We start from the raw sequence: 27,990 nt of genomic DNA on the forward strand, positions 1-27,990 counted from the left end.
TTCTCCTGTGCAACTTCGGTGTCTCTTTTCCCCTCGCAGACAAACAAATGTACCCAGTGAGGGAGCAGCGGTGATTGGTTGAAAGTGACACCTGAGCAGACAGCCTGGGGAAATGTTCATTGGCTGTTGGGACTGTGCTGTTCGTAAGCTATTTGAGTGTGACTGCCTTGAATAGAGCTTTTGTGTAAACATGCCACATATACAAGCACGGGCGAGCATGTGTCACAAAGAACCGTGCACTAATCTGACACCACGTAACACGTGCCTGCCAACAAAATAAAATGTTTGCAAAGTTTGTGAGAGGGTTTGAATATGTTTTTGTACATGTTGACGCAAGTACAGTGTTTACTAAACAGCTCAAAAATCCTAAAGTAATAAAGAATACAGCCATCCCACGTTATCTCTAGGCCAGTTTCTTTAAGATAAATAGACATGTTGCCTTTTGAAGTTAAACGACTTTTAAAAAGGTCGTCGACGACTATCAGCCTGGCATCAGGAAGCTGCCAGTGATTAGAGCATCGGGTGGTGCAGTTTATCTTAACGCACACATAGTAAAAGTTACATTTTGACATTTTAGCAAGTAGGTTAAACGTGTTTACTTGCTGAAAACTTGATGACCGATACCATGATCACATGTCTGTACAGTAAATGTTTTCGCTGCAGGGAACAGTCTTATAGCTTCCTTGTCATTAATAGCTAGTAGTAATGTTTTAATCCATGCGCTGACTCGATGCTGAGCTTAACGCAAGGGTTTTTTCAAGAGATTTGGGGACCTCAGGGAAAACATCCCAATATCATACCAAAGTGAAGGAATTTAGTGGCATTGGGCATAATTAGGGGATGTCGAACCATGGTGTCATTGCAAACTCCTAACTCCTTTTCTTTTGTCCCTTAACCTGCTGGTTGTAAATTAGTATTTAGACATGACAGTGAAATTAGCTGTGTTTTTTTAGCTTTTATAAGTAAGCAAACAAGCCATCCAGGTCACTAACTGTGTTTGTTTTTTCAAAAACCTGCTTTCTTTGGCTCGTGACTCGTGTTTATTGTTCTTCAAACCCGACACGTTCTTTGTGTGTTGTGATTTATACACCCAGAAAAATAAGCATGTGCCACAGAGAGGGGTGAAGGATCTGGTTCTGGAAAAAGGTGAGCTGGTAAGGAAACAATTTTTGGAGCGGAGCACCGAAAGAACAAAGGGGCTGAGAATATTGCATCCTGGTGCCACACCCTCAGGGAGTAGAGTCAGGGCCTTTTAGGTATCCTTTGTTAAGCTGCTAGACGCACTCTACACCACAGAATCCCCTTTTATCTCGTATTGCACAGGGAGGGAGAAAGAGGGTGCTACTGAAAAGGTTGTGCATGTCCTGAAGAGTACCCAGAAAGCACTGCAGCAAAAGTACTAGAGAAAAGGAAGCGCGCCTGGAGAATTTTGTGCAAACTGAGGATAATTGACTGATAACACGGGATGGATGCAGTTAAAATAGCATCCTGATGGATGGGTTATGCAATGTTCAAAGTTTCTTTAAGTCTGTAGGCACTTAGCGAAGAGGGAAGTTTGACATCTAAACTGGGTCGTCTTAATCAAATGATCCAAAAGGACAGGTTAGAGTGTTTGCCTGCAAAATTTCACACAGGATTGAGGAGCAAAATTGTCAAGCTCGAGTTTGATAGATCAATTTAGCAGCTGTTCCACAAGGCATCCCTTTCAGCCATAATTCAATCCCTCCCAGTCGAACAGCATCGTCTATGACACGCTTGAACTGCTATTTATTTGAAGTGCCATAGCGTCGTGCTTTATCTTCTGATGTGGCTGAGACCTCATCCATGCCAGCAACAGCGCTGTCGGTTGCTCGGAGCAATTTTGATATGATACGCCTTTTCATGATCATTGTGGCCCTTGAATTAGCAAACCGAAACTTCAGCCTTCACATTAGCGCACATGTTACTGCCAGTTGAAGCGGAGACAAATCTAAATACATGTGTCTATAGATTTTTTTTTTTTACTTTAATAAATGAACACATATACTGTACATTTACAGGTCATATTCTCACTGACACACTCACTGCTGCAGGCTTTTATACTCAGGCACCTGGATTGCCAAGAATCACATAGACACACATATTCACTTGGGGAATATATAGGCTGCACACACTCCTTTCCACAGACAATCCTTCAACATACTCTTTGTCCTGAGGCAGAGAAGAATACTATTGTTAGATTACTGGAGTGGTGTAGTAGGTTGGGGCTTTGGGGAGCTCCCTGTAGTTGTACCCTTCTATTTTTGAACCCTCTTTGTGAAACTATGAGGGCTGTGGTGATTTATCTATTTCAACCACATGGTCCACTTACATTAGGAGGGGGGTAAATATGACTGATGTCATTAGCCATGGATTACAGCAAAGTGAAGGTCTTTGAATGTCATGTCAGAACCACAGCAGTGTGTGTGTAAGGAGGTCATGATTGGCCATCTAATGCCTTTATATCCAAAAGTATTAAAGGAAATGTATGAAATGAGAGAGGAGGAAAAAAGACACCTATTCATGTTTATGGAGCAGAGAGTCATTGGACAGTCTCCTCATCCTGTAAGACATGCTGTCTGTGTACAGCCAACACAACACCAGGCACTCAGAAATGTGAAGGAGGGACAAACTTTCAGTATACTTTCATGCTTGATTTACTTTGCACAAAACGGAGAAAAGGCTCCAGTGGAGTGCAACTGTGACATTTATATTTAACCATTCAGTTATCACTGCCATTTTAGAAGCGGCATTTTCTTACTCAATTCAAGTGGAACCAATTTAATTTTTGGGTCGATTCGAAAGTGCTGTCTGGAAACTGAGGTGGCCATTGAACGAATTATGAAATACTAACATTCAAAAACACGTCTTGAAAGGGCTTTCGTGGGAATAAATGAGCTGCTTTATGTTTCCAGGCTTGTGATGATATGGTTTGTAAGATAAGAAGAAGAAAGTCAGTGGAATAAAATAGCCATCTACAACAAGTCTATGGATACTATGCTGGTAGCTTAGACAAGGAGAAAGTGATTAACATGCAGTCTTTAAAACTGAATAAGGAACTCTGCACAAACATTGATCACATTGGCCTTTCTCTGAAAAATGTCGCCTCTTATTTTGAAAAATAACACCCTTGAGCTGACCCTGGAAGAGCAACAGATTTACAATCTGTTGCAATCAATTTTGGAGAATAGAATTGAAAGAGGGTATTGAGTGCGCTAACCCTTATATTTGCTTATTAACATCATATACAATTGCAGCTGACGTTGATGGGACATGATTATAAACAAAAGGGATTGACACATTGAGGTAATGACATGATGGTGACATCAGGTCTAGTTGTTATGATTCATTATTCATGGTTGCTTGAATGCTTGTACCACGTTTACGACAGTGCTCCCAGTAGAGATCAGAGTATGAGTCATCACCAAACATCTGAGTCAAGTAAATGTCATGAAGTGGATACTGAGATATAAAACTTTCCTACAAATCAGTCACGAAAGTCGCTAAAAAAATGTCTTAGTCAAGACCAAATTGACGATCCAAACAACCAACTAGTTTTGCAAAGAGCCTCGGATGAGCTGTCTGCTCTCATAAATACTATAACTGAGTGTTCTTAGTACTTTTCCAGTGATTGTGGCACCACTTTCCTCCACACAGCACATCAGAGCAGCCATAAAAAGACGACAAATTCAGCAGTTTGGTGAAGGGTTTGAAGCTGAGTAATCAATAGCCACACTGCACAGTTTTTAGCACCACATCAACAACAAAAACAACAGAACACTTTACCCTGAGACAGATAAATACACTGAAAACGGAAAACATGCTGCCTGTGTTTTTGTTTACCAACTTTGCTATAGCTTATGAAGCCTCATTCACCTTTTAAGCCATTTAAAAAGAGATTATTCAAACGTCATACTTCCAGCAGCTGAAATTAAGTACATACTATTTAGTTTAGGACTTTTTGACTGTTTGGTTGAACTTTTTACAGCATTGCAACAAGTCTTCACCTGCAGCTTTGGCAGAGGCGTGTAGTTCACTGTCCAATGGGAACTTCATGTTCCCTATGCATGTCCTTAGATGCACAGATGAGAAAAACCCTGCTTGTTTTTGACAGCATGTTCGCAACGGGGGTAGGTTTGTTTTCACCCCGGCTTGTAGACACCCGTCTGGGTCGCTTCAGGCTGTTACACAACGTGTCCGTGTTATTGTCAGCCACTGAAAGACTTCAGGGCCCCACGAGCACTGAACCCTTCTGTGATGCAGTTTATCACTGGCTGACGTGCAGGGCCTCCACATCCACACTCCTCCTTACAAAACCACACCTCCTTTAACCTCGCCAAAAGTTCAACAACCTTTATTTTTCAGCAAAAACAGGGGGGGGAAAAAAAGTTGAACCACTAACCCCGTTTCTCAGGTGCATGCTTATAAAAGTGCCACACTGGAGCAGACTGGATTAGACTTGTGGAACGTTGCCTTCTGGATACAACAAAGGGGGAAGAGACACTTGTAAACGTTGACCAAGAAGGATCAAGTTCTGAATTTAACCTGGTAAAAAAAATTATTTTCTTAGAAAACAACTACCGTTTTAATATGGAGTTTAGTTTTAGTTTATTGTATTTCTAGTATTTGCCTTTTTGCATATTCCTTTTTATATTATCTACATTATAGTAACATTGGTATTATACGCATTTGTCTGTATAAAGATAGATAGATTTGTTTTTACTTTATAATAGTTCATATAGGATGTTTTTATGTTTTAAATGTTCTGTATTTTCGGTTTCCGTTTCTCGGGAAGGGAATGTTGGTACTTCCGTGGAAAAAGTGACAGTTTTAATGTTAATTATAGCTCTTTAATGTGTGTCTGGAGTCAGTGTTATATGATGTTTTGCAGCCATTTAAGGTCGGCTCCTCAACGCTTCCACTTTCACTTCAGCTCCATCTGCTGCTGCCGGCTCGTCACAGTCGTCAGTACCGGACGAGGGGGCGTGTGGGGCGGCGTCACGTCATATCAGCCGCCGCGCTCTCATTGGCTGCTGATTCTCACCCGACACAGCTGTGATTGTTTTCTGCAGAGGAAGCCGTTCGTCTCTGGTATGAGCTCTGTGCTGCTGTGGAATGGAGCGGTGTATGCGTGTATGAGTGAGTGTGTGTGTGCGTGTAAACGATGATGTGAACAAACAGAGTGATTGTCATCCTTGTTGTTGAGAACAGGAGAACGAGGAAGAGGAGTTGTGGGCTTGTTTTTTTCCCCCCTCATCGTCTTTGTGGCGCGAATGAACAGAAGAGGAGGTTTGTGTTTCGACCAGACACTGAAAACGTCTGGAAACCGAGGTAAGGAGACATTTCTAACTTACGCTTCAGCACCGAAAACGCCACTTTCTTTCAAGTCTCGTATTCAGTTTCACGACTGTGGTGTTTTCCCCCACTCTGTCAGCCCTGAAGTGCCAAATGCCCAGACTTGAAGACCACTGCTGGAGCAGCTCGTGTGCGTCAAGAGTAGAAACTAAACACTCACCATCCTCATCATCATCGTCGTCGTCGGCATCCAAAGCTGAAGAAATGATGTCCATCATCACCTCGGTGCTCAGCAACGCCTATGGCTCTCTGCACGACGTCCGGACCGCCAACCTGATCCGGCGGGGTCTGGTGCTCTTCACGGTGGGGGCGAGCCTAGCTCTGGTGCTCAACTTGCTGCAGATACAGAGACATGTCACCCTGTTCCCCGAAGAAGTCATGGCCACTTTGTTTTCGTCCGCCTGGTGGATCCCACCGTGCTGTGGCACAGGGGCAGGTGAGTTGATTAAAAACATATGGTCTTAATACGTTGGTTTTTGGCCCAGTTTTGTCTGTGGTTTGTTGCCAAGTTTGGGACAAAGGAATGTGGGAAGGGGAGGGGTTACACTTCTGCAGCCTTTTCTACATTAAAAACTGAAAAATAAATCAATTTAAATGACATTTTTCTATCGTGTATGGTTGCTAAAAGTCAGGGAAAGGCACTTCTATTGTGTTTATTTGGCGTTGCACACGAGTGTAGGTTGTAAAACCGGGCAGTTGAACACCAAATGGGTCAGAAAAAACGATTCGTTGACAAAATCGCTCCTGCAGAGAGATGGTGTGTGATCATGAGTTCGTGAATCATCATTCGGGTTTGTTTTTGTTGGCTGTTGTTCAAGATTTCCTACCTGGTGCTCGTGCAAGTGCAGACTTCATGGCAGTTAGTGTGGGGGGGGGATGACTTTGTGCAGACGCTAGCGATTCTCGAGCTCTGATTGGCCGCAACAGCCGGACACGAGGCGAGCTGCTCGCTGATTGGTCGGTGTCATAACGGGTGAGCTGAGGGGGCGGGGCTTTAGGTCAGAAGCCCGGAAGTTGTCAGCTCCACCTCCTCCTCCCATGTGCTGCAGGGGAGAGAACTACTGCAGCTGTGACTTCATGTTAGGTGCACTTTAGGTCCTTGTTTACAGTCTTCATTTGTTAATTGTAATCCTTCACCACTAAAAAACTAACTTTATTGTCAACTTCATGTCATTTTATGCAATTTATGATTATTAAGGCGACTAGTTTGCACACTTGGATCCATGCACGTAACGTTTAATGTAAAAACTTTCCCTATCTATTTACATTACATTAATCAGGACTGTTCAGTTTATTTAATGCCAGAAATTACACCCTAATGTGCTTAATTTGTTTCCCAGGTGTTTTCTCTAGTTCAAAAGGAATGTATTCAACTGATGGCAAATGTTTGCCTCTGTAAAATGATTAGATTACCATTATGAATACGTTCAAGACCTGTAATAGTTTATTTTGGCGTGGCACAGTAAAGTTGATCGTACTATCAATTATATTAATTTCCACATTATACAAAGCACACAAAATGTAGAGGATTCATTTGAGCTGCATTTCCTATCGGTTTTCTTCTATTTATTGATAAAATGATGAATAAATGGTACAGTAAGGTGCATGAATCATGAAGTTTCAAGGGCAAAACAAGGAAATGTAGCAAATATTCCTACACTGCAGCTCTATGACAGACATCGTCCTGTGATGTTTCACAGAGTTCCTTCTTCACGTCTTGTTTTAATTCGGCTCTTGTTTGCTCCTTCCTGCAGCTGTTGTCGGCCTGCTCTATCCCTGCCTCGACAGCCATTTGGGAGAGCCTCACAAGTTCAAGAGAGAGTGGGCCAGCGTCATGAGGTGTATCGCAGTGTTCGTCGGTATCAACCATGCCAGTGTTGTATCCTTTCACAGAGACCTCCATGTTGTCCATTCCTAATCATACTTGTTTTGTTTTTCCTCCAAGAAGTGATGTAGTAGGGCCGTACAAATATTTGAGTTAAAAAAACAAATACCACAGTGGCAGCACACAGTTGTGTTTGGTCCTTAACCGCCCTTGTTACACAGAAGCTAAACTTCGACAACAACGTGCAGCTCTCCCTGACACTGGCGGCCTTGTCCTTGGGCCTGTGGTGGACCTTTGACAGGTCCAGAAGCGGCTTTGGCCTCGGTGTCACCACTGCTTTTCTGGCTACTGTGATCACACAGCTGCTCGTCTACAATGGAGTCTACCAGTAAGTCATACATAAACACATAAAGTCTTCCCTTTTTTTTTTTTGTCTTCATTCTTCCCTGGTTGCATACCACACCCACAGCCGTTGTGAAGGAAGTAAATAAAGACAGTGGAAGTAAAACTAAAACAGATCACATGTTCAGTACAATGTATTCAAGTTATGTGTGGCAGCTTAATTAACAGGGCCTCCAGCTTCAGTGGCAAATATGCAGCTCATGGTCTACATACTTTTGTCTATGACAAGAGTTTCGATAATGATGAAAATGCAGCTGCAGCTCATGCTGATTTGACAAGGGAGGAACACGGGATGAGCAATGAGGAGGGATACAAAATCATAAACTATTTTGATAATCAACAAATTAGTTTTTTAATTAAATGAATAAAACAAACTATTTGATTTTTCAGCTTCTTAAGTAGGAATATTTTCTGGTTTCTTTGCTCCATATACAGAATAATATTGGGGTTTTTTTTGAGAGTCAACATTTTCAAGAACCAAACAACCAACTGATAAAATGATCAACAGATTAAGTGACTATGCAAATAATTATTAGTTGCAGCCCTATTGTTTTCCAGCATGTGTAAGGTTCAGGATATTTTCCCCCCATTCCAGCTGTGACCTAAAAACACGTTTTGTGCATGTCAAAACTGACACACGTGATGAGTGTCTCATTTTGAGGTTTTGCCTCAAAAACATCCCCTGAACTGCTTTTGGAATTTTTAAGGATTGTTTTTCAAATTTTTTTTTTCTCTCCTCTTCTCCCTCTCTTTCAGGTACACATCGCCAGACTTTTTATATGTGCGCTCCTGGCTCCCGTGTATATTCTTCTCAGGCGGCGTAACTGTGGGAAACATAGGACGCCAACTTGCCATGGTAAAGTTGTTTGGTTCATTTATTTGATATTTAAGGCTTTTTCTTTTTCAATGTCCGATGTTGAGTATCATCCCTTTGTAACAACGGTGTTTGACCAGGTTCTACAGAAAGACAATTATGATCTACCGGTTTGTCCCACGTGATCAATCAAGAATGATTTTAATATACATTTAATCTTAAAGAGCTTTTAGCCTGTCTTACATTTGGATAAGACTTTAGAGAACTTCTCTCGTTACGCCACAGAAACACTGTGTTAGACATTTCACACGGTGGATTCATATTTTTAACCTTCATAACATTTTAACCAATCCCAATTCAGTTCCTCTGGTGTTGTCGCACAATACTCCTGATCTGGACGCCGTTCAAATTTGACAAATGAAGAATTTAATTTCGGTTGAACCACCTTTTGACTTGCGTGTGTGTGTGTGATGTTGTTTTGGAAGCTTTTTTCAAATGAGGTAAAGTTGTGCACACATAGCTCCCCGCCTCCCCCTGTCCCTTCATAATTATCCCATCAAGTCAGCTTTGATGTCTCCATTAAGCCCGTGCCCAGAAGCCTCACCTCATTCTGTCTGTAAAGTAAGAGTCCCGTCACTCCCTCAGTTTGACTCAGTGAAAGCGTGAAAGCAGATTAAGGGCTGTTGTTTTTCACAGTCGTGCCCAGACTCCGAGCCAGTCGGGACTCGGCCGACCGGAGGGTCATTGGCTTCTTGTTGTTTTTGTTTGTCACCAGGCCTGAAGGATGTTGGCACAAGTCTCCGCTCGTGGGTTTTGTTCTGTGTTTGTTTTGTTTTTTTTTTGTCTTCCTTTCGCTTCAGTAGGTCAGTGATGAGAGGGAGTTTTGCTGAATGCATCAAGTTACAATCAAATGTAGCATTGTGGATAAATGTTGAAATATAGCTGATAAGTGGGCACACAAACTGCTGAGACTTAAAGTCTGGCTGCTTAGTCATAGATAAAGTGAGTAATGAGGGAAGCATTGTGCTGTCTGTGCCGTTTTTATTTAAATTTATTTATTTTTACAAAATCATGTGCCGACACAAAATTCTGACCAAAAAAAAGGGAAGTGAAAGAAACATTTTCCTCACTCAGAGTAAATCTGCACACTCAAATAGATCCGTCTCAACTCACAAAGTAGGGGAATGGGGGGGGGGGGATTTCCAGCCACAGGTTTAGTTTTTTCTTTTTTTCTTTTTTTTTTTTAGTTTTGACTTTGAAAGGAACGGAAACTAATGCGTCTCATTTGAGTTTCTGGCCCCAGTCGTCGTCGCGCTGTAGTTTGTGAGCTGATTTACATCCTTTGAAACCATTTTGTTAGTTTCTTTGATCGAGTGGACTTCAGTAGTAAATACACGACGCTAATGTCCACTGACGGCAAACAAAACTGTGTCATAAAATGTACACAAATAACCAGATAAAATACACAAAATCTAGTGCACAAGAAGAAAGCAACTTAAATTATTCTGGATCTCTCCTCAGGGTGGCGCTGAGAAACCTCACATGGACTGAAGCGGCGGAAAGAAACGGAAAAACCAAGCGACGGACGCCCCGGCGCAAAGAGTGGACTAGTTATGTGAAGAACGAGGAGAGGAAAGACTCATTGTTTTGACTTGGTTTGTTTTTTATCACAAACAAGAAAAAGAGAGCCCCTCATCCGACGTGCCATGTCCTCTGCATCTCCCTCCGTGTGGCCAAACAGCCGCTCCTTCCCTCCGTCAGTTGAACTCCATCAGCATTAAGGCTTTCTTGCCTTTTTTTTTTTTTCCCTTTTGTTGTTTGATTTTTTTTTTTTTTTTTTTAAATGAACACTTGACTAGTCTGATTTTTTTTATTTCACACTGAAAGTGTTTATCCTCCTGCACTTCATGAGGTGGAACCATGAGTTCTTTGAGTGTGGATTTTGGTCTTAGCAGAGACAACATGCTGATGTTGTGTGGGGGGGAGAGGGGTGGTGTCCCAAAATGTCTGATAGTTTTTTTTTCTTCTTCTTAAATTTAATGTGATTTTAAAAGGGACATGCATGAATGGGCAAAAAAAAAAAAAAGTCTTCACTCTCTTGTAGAAATGTATTAAATTGTCACAGCGGCTCCACTGTGGCACAGAGGAGAAGTATGTCCCCAATCATCCAAATAAGTATTTATTCAGAGGACTGACCCCAAAGCAAATGAATAATGATTCCCATTCTGAAAGAGATCGTCTGATACTTTAGATTACTGGAGAGAAAATCAAGTGACCATCAAAAAGTGCCATTTAGTTTATGACCAATCTCTACGGGACAATTGTTAGAGATACTTTGTTAGGGTATCTTATGGTGCTTTTCCACTACATGGTCCTAGCGCGGCTCGGCACGGAATGGTTATTGTTGCCTTTCCATAAGCGATAGTAGTAGAGTCAATGCCCAAATGTAGATCAATTAAAAAGACTTCAGAATCCTGAAAACGTGCGTTAATCTCCAACATTTCGCAAAGGAGACGTCTTAAATCACAATATTTAGGGGAGTCTGGTGGGCTTGTTGGGACCATGTAGTGGGAAAGCGTCATTAATGTCCCAGTTACCTGTGAACAGTATCACATTTACAGCAACATGTTGGCCGACAAAGAAAGTATTAGCATGGAACTTAAACAAAGTGCTTTAAAATCTCATAAAATGCAATGAGTTTTTATAGAAAATCTATTTCACCAAATATCGTGTAGGATGAACCCGCCGATATCCCGTTTGAATTCACGTTGGGAACATACACCCATCGAAGTAGAGAGGACATAAGATTTGCAATCTGTGATTGCCGGTGTATTATAGAATGTAGTGCTTTTGTCACTATAACTTTAGTTTTTCCTCATTGGTACAAACATTGTGACATTAATGCTTGTATGTATAATGGCTTGCCGATGTAATCAGACTGGTGTGTTACCATACTAGACCTACAGTGTGTTAGTTAGTACTCGGGGGGTCTAAAGGATTAAGTGCAATCAGAGTATATACATGAGACGATTTCTTCTTCTTTTTATTTATTATTATCATTATTATTATTATTTCTGACAAAAGCTAAGAAAAAAATAAAGTATATAACTTTTTAAGTATATGCAGTGGGGGATAAAAAAGAAGCAATAACATCTTGTCTTTTAGAATCAATACCAATGACTCTCACCAGAGAGACGACGTTAAATAAGAAAAAAAACAACTCATTTAGTAGCATTACTGAAGGAAGCCTGATTTATTTTTGTAAAGACATTTAATGGCAGATCACTTCAGGTCCATCTGCTCACATTCAGGTGTACTTAACTGAAGAGAAAGCTTTATTTTATTTTTTATTTTATTTCTTTCTGAGGTGGTGAAGCACCTTTATTTTGTTTTGGACGTTTTAGAGTTTCTCCGTGTGTCTGATATTTCAGCTGTGTATCGTTTTTGCTACCTTGGATTTAAGTGAAAAAATAAAAATCACCTGATAAGGAAAATCTGTGTGTGTTGTTATTATGTACCGTCTTTAAAACTTACCGATGCGGTTCTCGATCAGGATCTGGTCTGGTACTGGCTAAAATCACAGGATCAGCTAAAAAGAAAAAAGAATTAAATCAATACAATAAGTTAAAACAAACATGCTATAAATATAGACGTCCTCCAGCATCCTTATGTGAGTGAGAGCTGCAAATGTCTTCTGCGCAGCTGGAGCATTGGGATTTTAAAATGGATGATTATAGTTAGGCAGTAAATACATCTTAAAAAAAATGTTTTAATATTTATTTATTTTCTTTAAAAGGCAAAAGACAATATTGTACTAATGTGTTGGTTGGAACTCATGGTTGTGATCTCGCTATTGGTAGCACTCACACAAAAAAAGAGGTATTGATCCATCTCTAAATCCAATCATCTCGAAAATCAAAATTTAATTTTCCTGTTTTAAAGCCTCATGATTTATAAATGAACTTTTTTTTTTTAACAGGGAAGAAGACAATAGACCACATCACACCTGTGTTGCTCCTCCCTCCACTGGCTTCCTATTCGTTTTAGGATTGATTTAAAAATGTTATTGGTTTGGTTCTTCATGGTTTGGCACCGTCTTTACCGCTCCTTTAGAACTCCTTTACACTCCATCCTGAGCTCTGAGGTCCAATAACAGGCTGCTTTTAGATTTTGGTGCCAAAGTCCAGACTTTGGAACGAGTTGCCCATGGAAATTAAATCTCCCTTCACCATTGAACATTTTAAATCACTTTTAAAGAGCCATCTCTTCTCCTTGGCCTGCACTTCAGCATAAGAAATAGTCAACCCGGTTTACTTATATGTAGTTTTTACCGTTTTACTATTTTTATGTCACTAGTTTACCATTTTACTTCTATTTTGTATTGATTTTATGTTTTATACCTTTCATGTCGCTGTGCCTTTATCTCACGACTGTTTTTCTCTAAAAGGGAACATAACGTTGCAAAACTGACATCAAGGTTATTTTGAAGAAAAACTGAAACTTGCCATTAGAACCATTAACTCCTCAGGATGTGAGGCAATAAAATAGGAATGATGCTAATTTCCCCGTTATTTTCCGGAGTTGCCCCCTGGTGGCTACTGTAAGTGCTACTTCCATCCTTCTTCCACGCAGGCCTCAACTCACGATTATTATCATAATCGACTGAACGATTGAGCGTTTTCTTGATTCATTGATTAGTCCTTTGGTCCATCAAATGTTCGAAAATGTAGAAAACCAACAATTGACGATGTTCTCTCTTTGTCATATGGTTCCAAGGTTTCACTTTAAGTCTATAATTCCAACACGCGTGGAGTTAAATTGGCGACAGTAGACACCGGCCTAATTACACGTCTAAAACAACAGCAAAGCTCTTGACTTTTTCCCCTGGTCGTCGGTGGCAACAGCAGCTCAGTGGGTCAGGAGTTGTCTAGGCTGCTGCTGCTGCTGCTGCTGCTGCTGCTGACGATGATGATGATGGTCGGGGTTTGTTGTGTCTGCTGCCAAATGGAATAGATGAGGACACTCTTTTGTCCACGGCCTCCGTCACTCTACAGAGCCATAATAATGTCCTCGGCTGCATCGCTCCCCCCCCCCCCCCCCCATCCCCGGAACCCCTGAATGTAGCCTGTGTGCCCCTGTGTCATAGCAATCATGAGGAACCCCCCACCCCCGTCCTCCCCTCTCCCACTCTCTCCCACTCTCTCTCTTCCTCTGTCTACCCCCCGAGAACACGCCTTTCTGGAGGGCAGACTTCTATTTATACTGAGCAGGGGGCTGACAGTTAACCTTTTGCACTGGGGGACATTTCTGGGAATGGGGCCAATAACTGTGGCCTTCATTCTGTGGTCAGAACAGATACTTCTATGCATCTGTAATGTTTCTATCTATACGCTTCATCCATCCATCCATCCAATTCTCTCTCTCTCTCTGTTTCAGTCTCTTCTTCTCACACTGAATATTTGGCCGTGCTTCAACCTCCTTTCATTCGCAGCCACAAAATGAAAGTCTCCATTAGAGAACCCTCTTTTTGCCAAAACACCAACCCCCCCCCAAAATCCCTTTCTCTCCCTCTCGCTTCTCCTCCTCTGTGTGTGTCATCTCCTCAGGGCAAGAACACAAGGCCTTGGCCCAATCTGATCTATTGATCTGCGCCATCTATAGGTTCGTCTGGTCGGCAGGTCGATTTCGCCTTGTTGTGTCATTGATCGCACCGTTACAATTTCTCTTATTTTAAATTATAATATGGCACCAAACGTCAAGATTCAAGTTATTCATTTGACTTTAATGTCAAACTCAGTTTAGTTGAGGGGTCACATAGGACGCAATTTAATCTAAAGTAAAATAATAGCATAATAACCAACAAAACAAAACGTTCAAAACGTATTATGAACAACCTGAGAAGTGCAATTTCAACAATATTATGCCTAAATTTATCATTTACTCCATGTACAGATCACAGTGGATCTGGAACTGATAGATATAGTATTTCACATTATGAACAAATTCATCCTGTGGACCCAGATTGGACCCTTGGGTGGGCCGGTTCTGGCCCGCGGGCCGTATGTTTGACATATGCATGTTTGTTTGTGTGCTTCTTAGGAAGCTCTACGCCAGCGGTGTCAAACATGCGGCCCCCGGGACACAGGCAGCCCTCACATCCATTTCAGTGTGGCCCGTTATGTGTTATTAATTGGATCATATATATGTTTTTTATTGTGGCATGTCAACGCAGACACCTTTATTTTGAAATTCAGTGAGATATTGTCACAAGTATTGTTATCATGACAGAATACTGGATATCATTTTGAAGCCTGAAGTTTAAGACTTTAAGAGTAAAACCAGTGCTACTTTTGACTTGTGCTACTATAGAAACAGTATTATTACATACAACACACTATGTTAAATACTTTATTTAAAATAAACGGTTACTGTGTGTCAAATAAAGATTAAATAGTAGACGGATATATTAAATATTAAATATGTAATATTAAGATTAAATATTAGACAGATATATTTTACGTTGAAATTAAAATAAAGCCATAAAAGGTGAATGAGAAGAAATAACATGCACATGCAGTTCACTCTGTTGATTACATTGTCGTTCTACTTAGTGCTGATTGCCTTTGTTGCCACCAGGTGACGGTGTTTATCTTCTCACTCTGTTTAGACCTAACTATTGTCATCTGTGGCCCCCTAGTGGAGGCTCAGAGAACAGCAGCAGCCTGCAGCTCCCTGCTCTTGCATGCTCCTGAACCAAAACTACTTTTAATAACACAAATCACCTGAGGTTTGAATTAGACAACACTTAGATGTTGGTTATTGAACACATCTGAGAAAAACATGGTGTAAATCTTTAAAAAAAAAAAAAATAATGAATGCTCATTTCGAGCACATGGAGAAAACTAGCAAATTTAAGCTTTTTTTCGTGGGGGGGCGGGGGGGCAAAGTGCAGATTCTCCCTAAAGCTGCTGACAAACCATTGATGAACATGAAAATTCAGATTCGGGAGCATAATTTATTAAACAGTGGCAGGAATATTTATCTCAGACTGCAGTGTGCGGGGCAGAGTCACATGCATGATGGAAAAGGTCAATGAAATGGATTTGAGTGTGGAGGAAAATCATTGCACACTCTTATTTCTCTGCCAAAAGGTCTTCAGTGGCATTAATGTCCTGCTCCCTGTGATATGTAATGAAAGACTCTGTCTGTGTGTGTGTGTGTGTGTGTGCGAGTGTGTGTGTGTGTGTGTCTGATGATCGTTTGGGTCTACTGAGTCTTCATTACACCAGAGCTGGGTCCACTCCTGTCCTCTGCCCTCGCTCATTGCCTCTCCCTATGCTGGCCTGGAATAATGAATTTCAGTGGATGCCATGGGGGGGGGGGGGGGGGGGGGCAGAGGCTGAGTGAGTGGCTAAGAAGTAGACTCCATTTTAGTTCAAATTACCTCTCAGGTCCCATTCAAATGGCTGCTCCCTGCCTCATCTACCCCTGCTTATCTGAAGGTGAATTGATCAATTTGACACCCTCTCCTCATTTGTGCCAGTTGGGGTTTTTCTTGGGGGGCACACATTTTCTCCAGAGCTCCAGATTAAAGTCGGATGGAAACAAAAACATCTACATTAAAAACACACACACACACACACACACACACACAATAAATAAAAAAGACCACCAGCGACAACAACAGTCCAGGTCTCAGTGGGATTTATCAGTGAGCTTTAAGCCTCCTGTGCCATTCCCCCTCCTTCCTCTGCAGGACAATAAAAAAAATGACAGCGTAAACCTCAGGTGATGGCACATATTATGCATGCCAGCCATACAAATCCTTCCCAGAGTCAATGAAACACACCCAGTGCATCTCACAGCCAAGATCAGACTCGTCTGTAAATCAACCAGGGTAATAATGGCAACAACTGGATTAAATGGAGGGAAAAAAATCAAGGGATCAAGGCAAGCGTTTCCATTGATCTAAACCAAAAAGCAGGTCACACAACATGTCAATATTCATCCTCATCCTTTTGTTTTCTAGGAATAACTGTGTAAATCCCACTCATTTACTCAGGGAAAGACAGCACATGTGCAGAAGTATACAAATATAATGCCTATGTTTCCTTAAAAAAAACAAAACCTCTGACCCCACTATAGCAAATATCTCTTATATATAGACATATGCAATAAAGCTGCACGTTTATTGTGTTTTTTTAGTAGCTTTGATTGTACTTGAGTCATTTCTGTGGAGCAGCAGACTCTGGGAATCGACCAGGGTAAAAAAATAACACCACAAACTGGATTAATTATTATTAAATAATAACAATAATAATAATAATAATAATCATGGTCACAACAGGTCAGTATTAATCCTCAGTGGGTTCTTTTTTTGTTTGCACATGCACAGACATTTCAGGGGGGCAAGGGCTTAATTAAAAAGAAAAAAAGGGACAACCCGTCATAATTATTAATTAAAATATGGCTAATCTTGTACTTACTTACACATTTATTTATTGCATTAACCACACACTCCTGCAGGCTCAACATCTTTCTAAAAAAGAAAACTACACTATATATATATATAAAAACACTATGTTGCAGAAATTTCAACCTATGGGCCACATAAATGAATGAAAAAAAATAGAAAAGTAAAATGAATAAAAATGTCTTAGCTAGAGTGCACAATGGTGTGTCTGTGCACATCCATCATAGTTTTATACACAATCAACTGATTTTCTTCAGTCATTTTAAGACAAATACAGCACATATTTGTAAATGCACAGCAATATTTAAATTTAAGGGAAATAATTAGTAGCTATATGTCGATAAATCATAGAAAACAAAAGCTCTGCCACCTGTGATGGTGTCTTAATCACACACAGTCACACACACACACACACACACACACACAAACACACACATATGAGGAATATATAGTAAAATTGCATGTTTATCATCATTTTCATTCATTTTCTACATTTCTACGTCTCATGCAGACAAGAAACTCTGGAAATCAACTATAATAACAACTGGATCCAATAAATTAATGAATAATGAATAAATAAAGGCGGGCATTTCCATTGATCTAAACTTTATAAACCAGAAAAACAGGTCACAGCGTGTCCATCCTCATCATTTTCTTTTCTAATAACTGTAAAATCAAGATATTTACCTTATTATTTAACTTTAAGAACAAGAATAAGTCACTTTATTTCATTAAAAACAAAACCTTTGATAACTGTCTTCATGGTCACACATAATGAGGATTTTGTCGCCTGTTCCAACTGTGCCATAAAACAGAGACTAATATGCACTAAAGCTGCATGATTGTCATGTTTTTGGAAACTTTGTAACCTAACAACAAGTGGGTTCAACTGAATAAATCAACACCAACATTTGCATTCATCTAAACTATAGAATCCAAACAGAGCAGGTTAATATTCATCCTCATTCAAACAAAAGAAATCAACTTATTCACTCACTGATTACAAGTTACAGACACAGCACATGTGCAAATGTATCCAAATATTAAATATTGAAGGAAACAAAATGTCTGACAACCTGTTGTGTTCTCTGCAGTCACTTCCAAACATTCTCACTTATTATCATCATTATTATTATTATCATAAGGATTAAGTGTCACCTGCTTCAACCATGTCACAAAATGGAGACTAATGCACTAAAGCGGCAGGTTTAGCATGTTTTTATGAGCTTTCATCAAACCTCAGAGACATAAAGATCAAACTTTGTAACCTAACAACTCAGTAGAATAAATAATTTCCATCCATCTAAACTTTATAACCCAAACATGTTCATCCTCATCCTTTTGTTTTCTATTTAAATAAATAAATAAACGTTTTTCACTCATATTATGTGGGATAAACAAATGTCTGACACCTGTTGTGCTCTCTGCGGTCTGTGAGGTCACACATATGTGACACCTGCTCCAAACGTGCCACAAAACGGAGACTAATGCGCACTGAAGCTGCGTGTTTATCATGTTTCCATCGTGACTTCTCATTGGGCCTGCGAGACATTTCAGCCACGAGGCCTGTTCACAGAGCCACCTGGGAAAGTTAGTGCGCCTGACACGGCCTTGGCCAGGCCGCCCTGCACCTGATAGGTGACAAATTCACTGCATACTCGCGGCTGGGGGGTAAGAACAACTCAGGTGCACAGCGGCATGGGGGTGAAAGGGAGTCCGCGGCACATGCTCCTTTCAGGGAAGTCCAGACACTATTTTGGCGCGTTCAGCGGCGCAGGGCGCGATGCCACACAGGGAGAGGGGTCGAGTGTCCGCGTATGAGTGACCCCTCGACACTATAATTAAAGTTGCAAGGTGGCCTCAGAGACATAACACGGATTGTTTCTCTCATTTAGAACGAACGCGAAAACGGAAATACTCGGGTTGGGGAAAAAAAGAAAAGAAAATGTTATGTGCATTGTACATTTTGCAGGTTGTGAAAAGTTCCTCTGCCTTTTAGATGTGCATATTTTTGTCGTGCATCTTTACAAAGTTAAAAAGCATCATTCCTGTCTTAAGGTTTAATTTTGTGCAGATATTTAAGTGCAAACATGAGTTCACTCTCTAGCAAGTGCTTTCCACCTGTCTGCCTCTCTCCCACGTGTTCCTCCCTCATCATAAACGAGAGACAGGTGCACGAGGCATGCGGACTTCCCGAAACATTTTTTTCAGGGGGGGCCACCACCACAGTAGCATCCTGAACCAGGGGCCACGGAGTTAGAACTGTGATTATGACTGAATCCACATCAGGTGGTTTGTCTTTCAAGTCTTATTAAGCGACACGTTTTCATTCATAAATGTCTCCTTCCCTCTGTCCCTGTCCCTGTCTGTCCTCCGTGTTTGTTCTGTAAATGTCCCCAGCGTTTACTCGAGTCTCTGCTGTCACAAGTTAAGACGTCGCCGCATCACATGTGCGTGGACAAGACTGTGCTGCTGGAAATCACTCCTGACACGCAAATAACGCACGGAGAGCAGCAAAGACTTGAGCTTTGTCTTCTTACAGCAGGAAAGGTCTTTATGAGACCAACCCTCGCTTTTATGTCTTCCACGTGTTTGTTTTGGACACGAAAATAAGAGTTTAAAACGCGCCTCTTTGATGTTTTACAGCCACAACACACGAGGGTCAGACATGAAGGAATCTGGATTTTACGCAACTGAAGTGAAACTCTTTGTTCTAAATATCCTTAGAACCTGTCAGTGTATGTGGGTTTTTCACAAGTTAAAGGCTGATTTCATCCAATTTAGATTTTTCAAATTTCAGTTTGGGCTTTTAAAATCTTCCATTTTCTGTGCTTGTTGTCTGTTCTTGTCCCATTTACTCATTTATTTGCATTACACTGAATAAAGTCCTCGTATTTTTCAATTCATCTTTGCTCTAGACCAACTTTAGCTCGTCATAATCCTATCTGGGATTCTTCTAATTTGGTTTTAACATTCTTAACACTTTGCTTTCACTTAGTTTTGTGTTTTACACAAATTACAATTTAGTTTTTCTTTTATAAAGACTTGACTTCTGCTCTTTCTTTCATGGAGTTAACATTTTACTTCAGAAAACACGCTTTATTCTAACTAAAAAAAAAAAAGGAAGAAAAAAAGTGGCCATCACTTGGGCGTTTTTCCTCACATTAGTGGATCAGTGAAGAGTCTGCTGAGCTGCATTCAATTAGCCTTCATCTAATTTAGCTGAGGCCTTAATTGCGCTCAGGGTGGTGCAGTTGTTTGCGCTAAGCTCCGTTTGAGACTTCTCCTTTAGAACAATCCCAATTCAAATGAGACTTATCTACGCCAGACCGATCAGACGGATTAGGAGTTATTAAAACCTATAAAGGACTGAAACCAGGAGATTCTGCGGCCACTAAGTCCGCTGCATGCGACTCCAGAGGGTTTCTCTTAAAAAAAAAGCACATTCACACCAAGGATGAAATAACATCATCTACATCAAAGATAAAGGAGTTATAAAGAAGCATTAAAATATATACAAAAAAACGCTTTTGTTTGACTTTTATGTCACATTGTGACTTCTGGATAGATGAAGAAATTAGTTTTGGGGAGGTTTACGCAAATTGTCTTTACATAGAGTTTCAGCCCAGTTGCATTTCAACATGTTTTAGCAGAACCAGACTTTGTTTCCATATTATACAGGAAAAAATATTCCACATATTAATGTAAGTGGCAAAATTATAATAAGAGTATTTGTTGCGAGTTCAATTTCCCTTGTATTGCGCATTATTCCACAGTCCTGTGTCCACTTCTGACCTTGAAAACAATGGCGCATGGGAAACAGGTAGAACCCCATTTTCAAATCTTGAATTCTAATTTTTGATCAAGGCTTTCTCTGCACGTGCTGATTTGTGTGCAGTGCGGATTGATACATGAAGGGCGTATTGTAGTGTTTTATAATTCGGCTGCTATTTTTTTGTTTAATCATCATCATATTTCATTGGGGTGTAGCGAGTTTCCGAAGGCTTGAGCCTAAAATGAATCATAGAAAATAAGATAATACTGGGTCATCAAAACGTGCTTTTTTGGTTTTGAAAGGCACAGGAAGCTGGTGGATTTGGCGAGACCCCTGCCTGGTGACAGAGAGACCCCCATTCATGTGGAGGGAGGGAGGGGAGGGATAGGGGGTGACCCGGGGAGGGAGGGAGGGAGGGAGGGCGAGGGTTGCTGGGTTAGAGAGGGATGGGGTGCATCTGCAGAGGTCCCACCGCCCTCTGATCTGTGAGCTGGCACACATCACGGCGTCCATTCACAAATCCTCCTCCTGCGCGTCACCTTTTGTAGTACTATGCTCCATAGTACTGCGCGCTGGTGACGTGTGAGACAATCCTACCAAGCAAAATACAGAGGGAAAAATAGGTTATAGGAACTCAAGGACAGGGCACATGCGCACAATGCGTGCCAGTTATTATAGTTCCAGAAGTGTATGTGTGTGTGTGCGTGAGTGTATGTAAGACGAAGGGAGGGGGATGTTGAGCTCTCTATAAGTGAATATGAAATAGACCCAGTTACTGGACTTATAAGCTGCATAGTAACAAAAACCCAGACGTTCAAACTGTCCTGAATTAAAATCAAGGGGGGGTTGGATTGGCAGAGGAGATGCTCCACCAGCTTTTTTAAAAACAAACAAAAGAACAGAGAGGAGACAGTCGAACCTGACAGACATGACAAGTGAGATAATCAATATTTCCTGCCTCCCTGAACAAGACCAAAAACACATTCAAGGCAAATAATAATCATTTTTATCCAGAATATGACGACACACTCAATGTATATTTTACAGATGTGCACTCGGGTTTTAACAAAATGCACTTTAAATTAAAAGAATTTTCTTCCATCGTCATTTCTTATTGATTCGCTGGCGGCTATATACTTCTGTCAGGTGACATGACAAGACTCCACTAACAAGCAAATTACACGTGAATATAGAGCAGATGAGTCAGAGTAGGTATTCCATATGTGAGGTGATAGGGTTACACGCAGGTGGACAAACTGGGTTTTTTTTTTTACCCAAATAAATAAATAAATGAATAGGTTTGTTTTTTTTTGGCAGAAACAGCTTCCTGTGAGTGTACGGTTTGGTATTTAACGCGGTTGTGTATAATTGTATCATGACGCCCTTAGAGCACGTAATCAACCCAAATTAAATGCAAAGGAAAATATATATCATGCTGAATTTTTCTTAAATATCATCATAAATTGTTTCTTTTAAATTTGCTGAAATGCTGTGTGCAAAATAATAATAACAATAATAATAATAATAATGAAAAGAAAATATGTAAAAACACTGAAGAATAAAAACGAGATAAGGCTCCACTGTATCAAGTGACACAATATGAAGCAAAAACAAAAGCTGCATAGCAACAAAAAACGAGCTGTAGTAACTTCACATATCCAAAATGATTGATTCTACTTGAAAATAAATCAAAAATAGCGTAATTTGCAGTGTCAGCTGAACACTACAGCGTCATTTTAACCTCGCAAAACCAGATTTATATTAACATTTAAAGTTATTTAAAGTAAAACAATGATAGTGAAGGTTTGGGACGAGGCCACGGTGTTGTTGTTTTTTGTCTTTTCACCAAAGTGAGTACAGACAATAAATAAACACACATGTTTTAGTTTTGAAGCTTAAAGTTTGTTTTCCTCTAAACACACTGCTGCACACTGAGATGACTTCTTCTTCCTCTTCTCCTCCTCTGCTGTCTCACTTATACTGGCAGTATTTCCTTAAGAAGGCTAGTGCCTTGCGTAATAATAAACTGTAGTAGCCAATTATTATCCGATCTGTTGCCTTCAGTGTCTAATTTTTTTATTCTAAACGTCGTTGCAAAATGGAAACTGAGGGGAGGGGGTGTCAAAAATGTCACATTTAAGTTGGGGAAATTAGATTTTAGGGGCTCAGTAGCTACCAGCAGCAGTGGCTGGCACTTCCCTGTGCATGTGCCAGTGGAACACACAGACCCTTATTATAATTCAGAGGCTGAAATGGTGTCATTTCCTCCAGACATCAGTGTGTTTTGCTGTGAGGTTAGAGGCCAAGCACAGGCGGCAGCGGCCTGTCTGTGCCTCCATTGTCTGCCGCTTATTTAGCGCTCAACAATAATCTGCGCTTCCCCTCACAAGTGAGAAACAATCGCAGCATGAGAGCGGCCTGTCTAATTACATATTTCACTCCCCAACTTTCACTGCAGCAGCCGACGGGAGAACATGGACTGGTTGGTGGTGGTGGTGGGGGGGGGGGACATGTGAGGAAAGACCTGGGGGTGTCGTTCAGGTATTATTATTATTAGTTTCAATATAACACTTTTAATTGAAGAATAGTATGAAAATAAAATCCACATCAGCAGCCTGTGTTCATATAATCTGTCCAAACGCATTACAATCGAGATAATCTCCTAAAAAAAACATTTTACTAATTGCTTTGAAATTTGCACAAAGTCTGTTTTACGCAGGTGGAAAGTCAGGAAATATGTTTCCCCTGCAGCATAAAACACACAAATGCACATTAAAAACAGTATGACCACAAATAAACCGTCACATCCTTTTTACTCCAATAACCACAGAAAAACACAATGATGCCACTATTAAACATGAATTTGGTTCAAAGTTTCCTCCACTATCCTGGCCTTGTTATACTAAAAATTAAACTGATAAAAAAAAAGAAAGAATCTGACTTTAAAATGAAATGTTCAAAGGCTCCTCACTCAGTCTCGCTGCTGCTGCTGCTGCTGCTGCTGCTCCTCCACTTCTCCCACAGCTTTTACGCACAGCCTCCGGTTCCATCGCCAGTGCAGGGAGGGGAGCGGCAGAGGGCACAAACCCCCGCAGCCCGCTCTGATCCTGGGAGCAGAAACACAAACTTAGTGCTGGTCAGCAAAGTTACTCAAAGTTTTGTCTTTGGCGCGACTCGGTATCCCGAGCAGCGCGAACAAAACAGTTTGTTTGCATCACTGATTTTCCTTTTAAAGGGATACGGACCCAGTTCCTCGGTCGGCCGCCTGCAGGGTCACGACGGGCGAACACAAGAAAGTCAAAGAAATAAAATAAATTATAATCATATGTAAACAAAAAAAAAATCAATTACACAAAGAAAACGCTTCTTTTTTTCTTTAGTTTTTGATGCATTTTGTTGCCAAATGTGTCACAACATAAATCCTATTTGTGTTACAATAGAAACAAGACAGTGCTGCTGTTGTGGAACACATTTAAAATAAAAGAAACGACTTTTCTATGATTAAATTTTCATGAAAACTGCAGATCTGCACCAATTCAGTCCTCTTTAACCTTGGCACAGGACTTTAATGCATTTGACCTCGCTCGCAGGTGTTAAAACCTTTACGAATGTCCATTTATTCAATGATACAGTGTTTTCACTCTGTATTTTATTCTTTTTTTCAACATTTAACACATGCTGTCTCATATGTTCACGTCACGAAGCACCACATACACCCATGTGTCCATTTAACTGTTCATTTAGATCTGATGCTGTTTAGTTTGGAGGTATATGAGCAGGTTTGGGTAAACAAAAATAAACAATGATCAACCATGGCCACATAGAAGTGAGGAGAATTCAAATTTAACACCTAATGTCTGTTATAGTGCATAGCAAGAGAATAAAAAATATACTATTCCTCGTTTTACTGGGATTCCCTGCAAACATGAAACCCCCCCGGGGCTTCCCCTCTGACAACGCATGCTCCACTCTGCCATCATTCTGGGGTGTTTTTTTTGGAAACGCAGGGCTGTTTTTCTCCCTTTACAAAAGTGAAACTCCAGTAAATTAAGTTGCCCTGTTCATAAACGCAGATGAATCATTGGGAGAAGAGAACATGCACTGGATTTAAATGAGGCTTCTCCTCCACCGTTAGAGAGCAGGACTCTTTCCCTTTTACTGGGGATGAGGATGGGCGTTTGTGCGCTGCTCTGAGAGTCTGGCGTCACGTGGCCCGGTTTCTGCCCTCTGATTGGTCCAAGGCACGTGTCTGGGAGGACGGTGGGAAAACGTCACTCGGGGGGCTCGTATTGAAAATAAGAACAAAACTCCAGAGTGAGAGTACTGGAGCATCAGTTTAGGAGCCTCTTTATTTACCCTTAGTTTAGTTTAGGTGTAGGCTTCACTGAGCGCACTCAAATTTGGATAACTCTAAATTGGATTGGTGCGCAAATGGCACATGTTTTTAGCTCTGCGGTTTTTATTGTAACCCGAGATTGAGGGAATATATGTAAAAGAAAAGTATGCTTTTCGCAGAGGACACTACCGCAAGGCTGTGCATGGTGTCCAAGCCACTCTCGAGCGTCTGAGGGTTTTTTTTTTCTTTATTTTTACGCGTGAAGTTCTTTCCCCGAAATTAAATTTTTCCTGAAGTTCTCTGCGCGTTTTATTGCAGCGGAGAGAGCGACAAAGGGGTTAAAGAGAGTAAAGCAGGGGGAAAGTGAATCAGTATGGAAGAAAATGATCACGGCAACAGAGACGTGGTGGAGCGGCAGCAGGAGTCGGCGGACGAATCAAACAGAGGCATCCTCCCGCTGCTGCAGGCGCCGGGGAACCCGCAGATCCCGCACCGGGTCACGAATTTCTTTATCGACAACATCCTGCGACCGGATTTCGGGAGGAGAAAAGACGCGAGCCCAATCCGCGAAGAGAGCAGCAACCCTGCGTCGCGGGAGAGTCACCACAGCCCCGCCGCGCCTCAGACCGAGCCGGTGCAAGGGAGCACAGTGCCGGCGGAGGGCACCTCCACTCCGCACACAGTTAACGGGGCGAAGAAGCCCGCTATAGCCGCCGACGAGCCTCTGAAACCCCGCGGGGAGAACGGAGACCAGTGCCTAAGCTCAGACTCAGACAGTTCCCAAGCCAGCTCAAACCAAGCCAAGTCCTCTCAGCCTTTGCTGTGGCCAGCGTGGGTATACTGCACCAGATACTCGGACAGGCCTTCTTCAGGTTGGTGGCACCGTTTTTTTTTACTCTCAAGGCCCCATGCACTTTAGTCTCGGGTAACCTGAAATGGCCCCGTAACACTGACCCAGGATGCCTTTGACCGACTTCTGCCAAGTGCAGAGTGGAGTGGAGGAAAAAAATAGATATGAATGAATTTTAAGAGAGAGAGAGAGAGAGAGAGAGTGAGAAATGCTGATCGCAAAACTCACGTCCCTGTGTGTGTGAGGCAGAAATTAATTAAAAGCTGATTGATAAATATATTTAAAATGCAAAATAGAAGGAAAAATACTCATGCTCACACAAAAACGCTGTGAAACCTTTACATTTTTTTTAATTTAAATCCAAAACAATCCAATGTTTGGCACATTTTCGAAACTATTTTACGCACAGCGTTTTCTTCACTGATACGCACCAGTTCGGTTCTCACAAAATCTCATTGGGTTTGTCTATTTATTTATATATTATTCTATACTACTATGATGTTGTTGTTGTCGCACAGGCTGCAGAATATCACGACTGTTGGTGAGGTTTTTTTCTGCTCCGTAACAGCGTTTGGAGTTGTTGTGTTTGGGGCTGAATTAAAAATGCACGTTTGCACAATGGACGCTCCCTGTTCTGGCACATGTATGAGCGGCTCTGTCACATTTCACTTTAGCATCTTTTTCTTAAAAAAAGAAGAAAACACACTGTAACTGCAGCGTTTGAGCCTGACGCGACATTAATATCAAGTGCATCTTTTAGTTTCCGTGAAAGTGGAGCACAATTTGTTCTTTTGCGTCATGTGATGCTAATACTACAGAGTGGCGAGGGCGACTACTACGAGTTGTAGAGCTGCACCGTTTTTTTTATACGCACAACTGTTTTGGGAGGAAAAAGACGCCGTGCGCAAAATATTCAATTGTGAATTATGTTTGGAATTTTTTTTAATTTCTGTTTTCTTTTTAATTCTACTGGTTTGAGAGGGGAGGAACCCAAAGTACACAAAGCAGCAGCAGCAGCAGCGCACAGGCCTCTGTAGTATCATCCAGAGAGAACACGAACGTGTGCAGCTCACACCATGTTTACGTTTTGAACAAAATGCATGAAAAATTAAAGTAGCCGAGTTAAATTTTATAAGTCTTCCGCATGAGATACTGATGTTTTCATAGTGTTTTCCCATTGGCTGATTATTTCTTCTTACGAGAGACTGTGTCAGATTGTGTGTGTGTGTTTATGACGTATGTGTGTGTATGTGTGTGTGAGTAGAAAGATGGATAGAAACAGGGAGGGAGGGGAGTTTTACTTCTTGGATGTGTGTTTTTTCTCCAGTGTGGACGTGTCCAAAATTTTAAATCACTTTTTAAAAACCAGGTTGGTCAAAAATATATTGTGGCATAAAATGTGTACTTTAGTTGTTTGGGTTTTTTTTAAAACAAAAAGTATCTCAAGACATTGATTTAATATCTGAATAAGCTTTTGTTTACTTCTACTTCTTTTGGAGGATTAAATAAGTTTTGGTGACGCCTTTTACGCACGAGTTTTGTGCACATTTGAGGGCACAATCTCTTCAAAGCAAAGTAGCATCCTAGTATCCTGTGCGGAGTATTTGAATAGGAAAACACGCACAAGTGATCGAATGTTGTGTTTTTAAATGGAGCGTTTCCATGTAAACGTGTTGTGTTTTTGACAGTGTTTTGTGTCCCCCAAACCTCCACTACTACAGGGCCAAGATCTCGCAAACCAAAGAAGAAAACGACGACCACCAGCAAAGAGGACAAGCGACCACGGACGGCCTTCACAGCAGAGCAGCTGCAAAGACTCAAAACAGAGTTCCAGACGAACCGGTATCTGACCGAGCAGAGGCGGCAGAACCTGGCGCAGGAGCTGGGCCTCAACGAGTCCCAGATCAAGATCTGGTTTCAGAACAAGAGGGCAAAAATCAAGAAGGCCACCGGCGGTAAAAACGGCCTGGCCTTGCACCTGATGGCACAGGGACTGTACAATCACGCCACCGTCTCGTCGAAGGACGAAAAATCAGACAGCGATTGATTTTCACAGAAGTAAACAGCAGCCTCCTGACGAAAAAGAACTCCTAGTAATCCTGTATACATACTTTACCCCCCCTTTTTTTACAGATATCACAG

The 27,990-nt window shown here is 41.2% G+C and overlaps 3 protein-coding genes across 5 annotated transcripts in view; 2 read left to right on the plus strand and 1 right to left on the minus strand.

The window, feature by feature from the left end:
* Nucleotides 1–4,457: 4,457 nt before the first annotated feature.
* insig1 (insulin induced gene 1) lies at nt 4,458–11,908 on the plus strand. Of its 3 annotated transcripts, none has more exons than XM_058639742.1 (8): nt 4,458–4,566; nt 4,910–5,109; nt 5,230–5,349; nt 5,453–5,809; nt 7,128–7,252; nt 7,420–7,586; nt 8,357–8,456; nt 9,936–11,908. In XM_058639742.1, the coding sequence occupies exons 3-8, from the start codon at nt 5,292–5,294 to the stop codon at nt 9,963–9,965; spliced, it is 837 nt and encodes a 278-aa protein (XP_058495725.1). In that variant the 5' UTR covers nt 4,458–4,566; nt 4,910–5,109; nt 5,230–5,291; the 3' UTR covers nt 9,966–11,908. The 3 variants fall into 3 exon arrangements, with proteins under 3 accessions (XP_058495725.1, XP_058495716.1, XP_058495733.1); XM_058639733.1 differs by having other exon boundaries at nt 4,460–4,566; nt 4,952–5,109; XM_058639750.1 differs by lacking the exons at nt 4,458–4,566; nt 4,910–5,109 and having other exon boundaries at nt 5,116–5,349.
* A 9,193-nt stretch (nt 11,909–21,101) lies between these two features.
* The window catches only part of LOC131456986 (uncharacterized), a 36,232-nt gene continuing 29,343 nt past the window's right edge, over nt 21,102–27,990 (minus strand). The window contains exons 5-6 of the mRNA XM_058625718.1: nt 23,634–23,769; nt 21,102–21,255 (exon numbers count right to left, since the gene is read on the minus strand). Of these exons, the coding sequence (XP_058481701.1) occupies nt 21,176–21,255; nt 23,634–23,769 (216 nt within the window). The 3' untranslated portion in view covers nt 21,102–21,175. The remainder of the gene's footprint in view (nt 21,256–23,633; nt 23,770–27,990) is intronic.
* en2a (engrailed homeobox 2a) lies at nt 24,992–27,895 on the plus strand. Its single transcript, XM_058636694.1, has 2 exons — nt 24,992–25,870; nt 27,570–27,895. The coding sequence occupies exons 1-2, from the start codon at nt 25,372–25,374 to the stop codon at nt 27,893–27,895; spliced, it is 825 nt and encodes a 274-aa protein (XP_058492677.1). The 5' UTR covers nt 24,992–25,371.

Source organism: Solea solea, chromosome 1 (genome assembly GCF_958295425.1).
Source record: "Solea solea chromosome 1, fSolSol10.1, whole genome shotgun sequence".
NCBI classification, from domain to species: Eukaryota; Metazoa; Chordata; class Actinopteri; order Pleuronectiformes; family Soleidae; genus Solea; species Solea solea.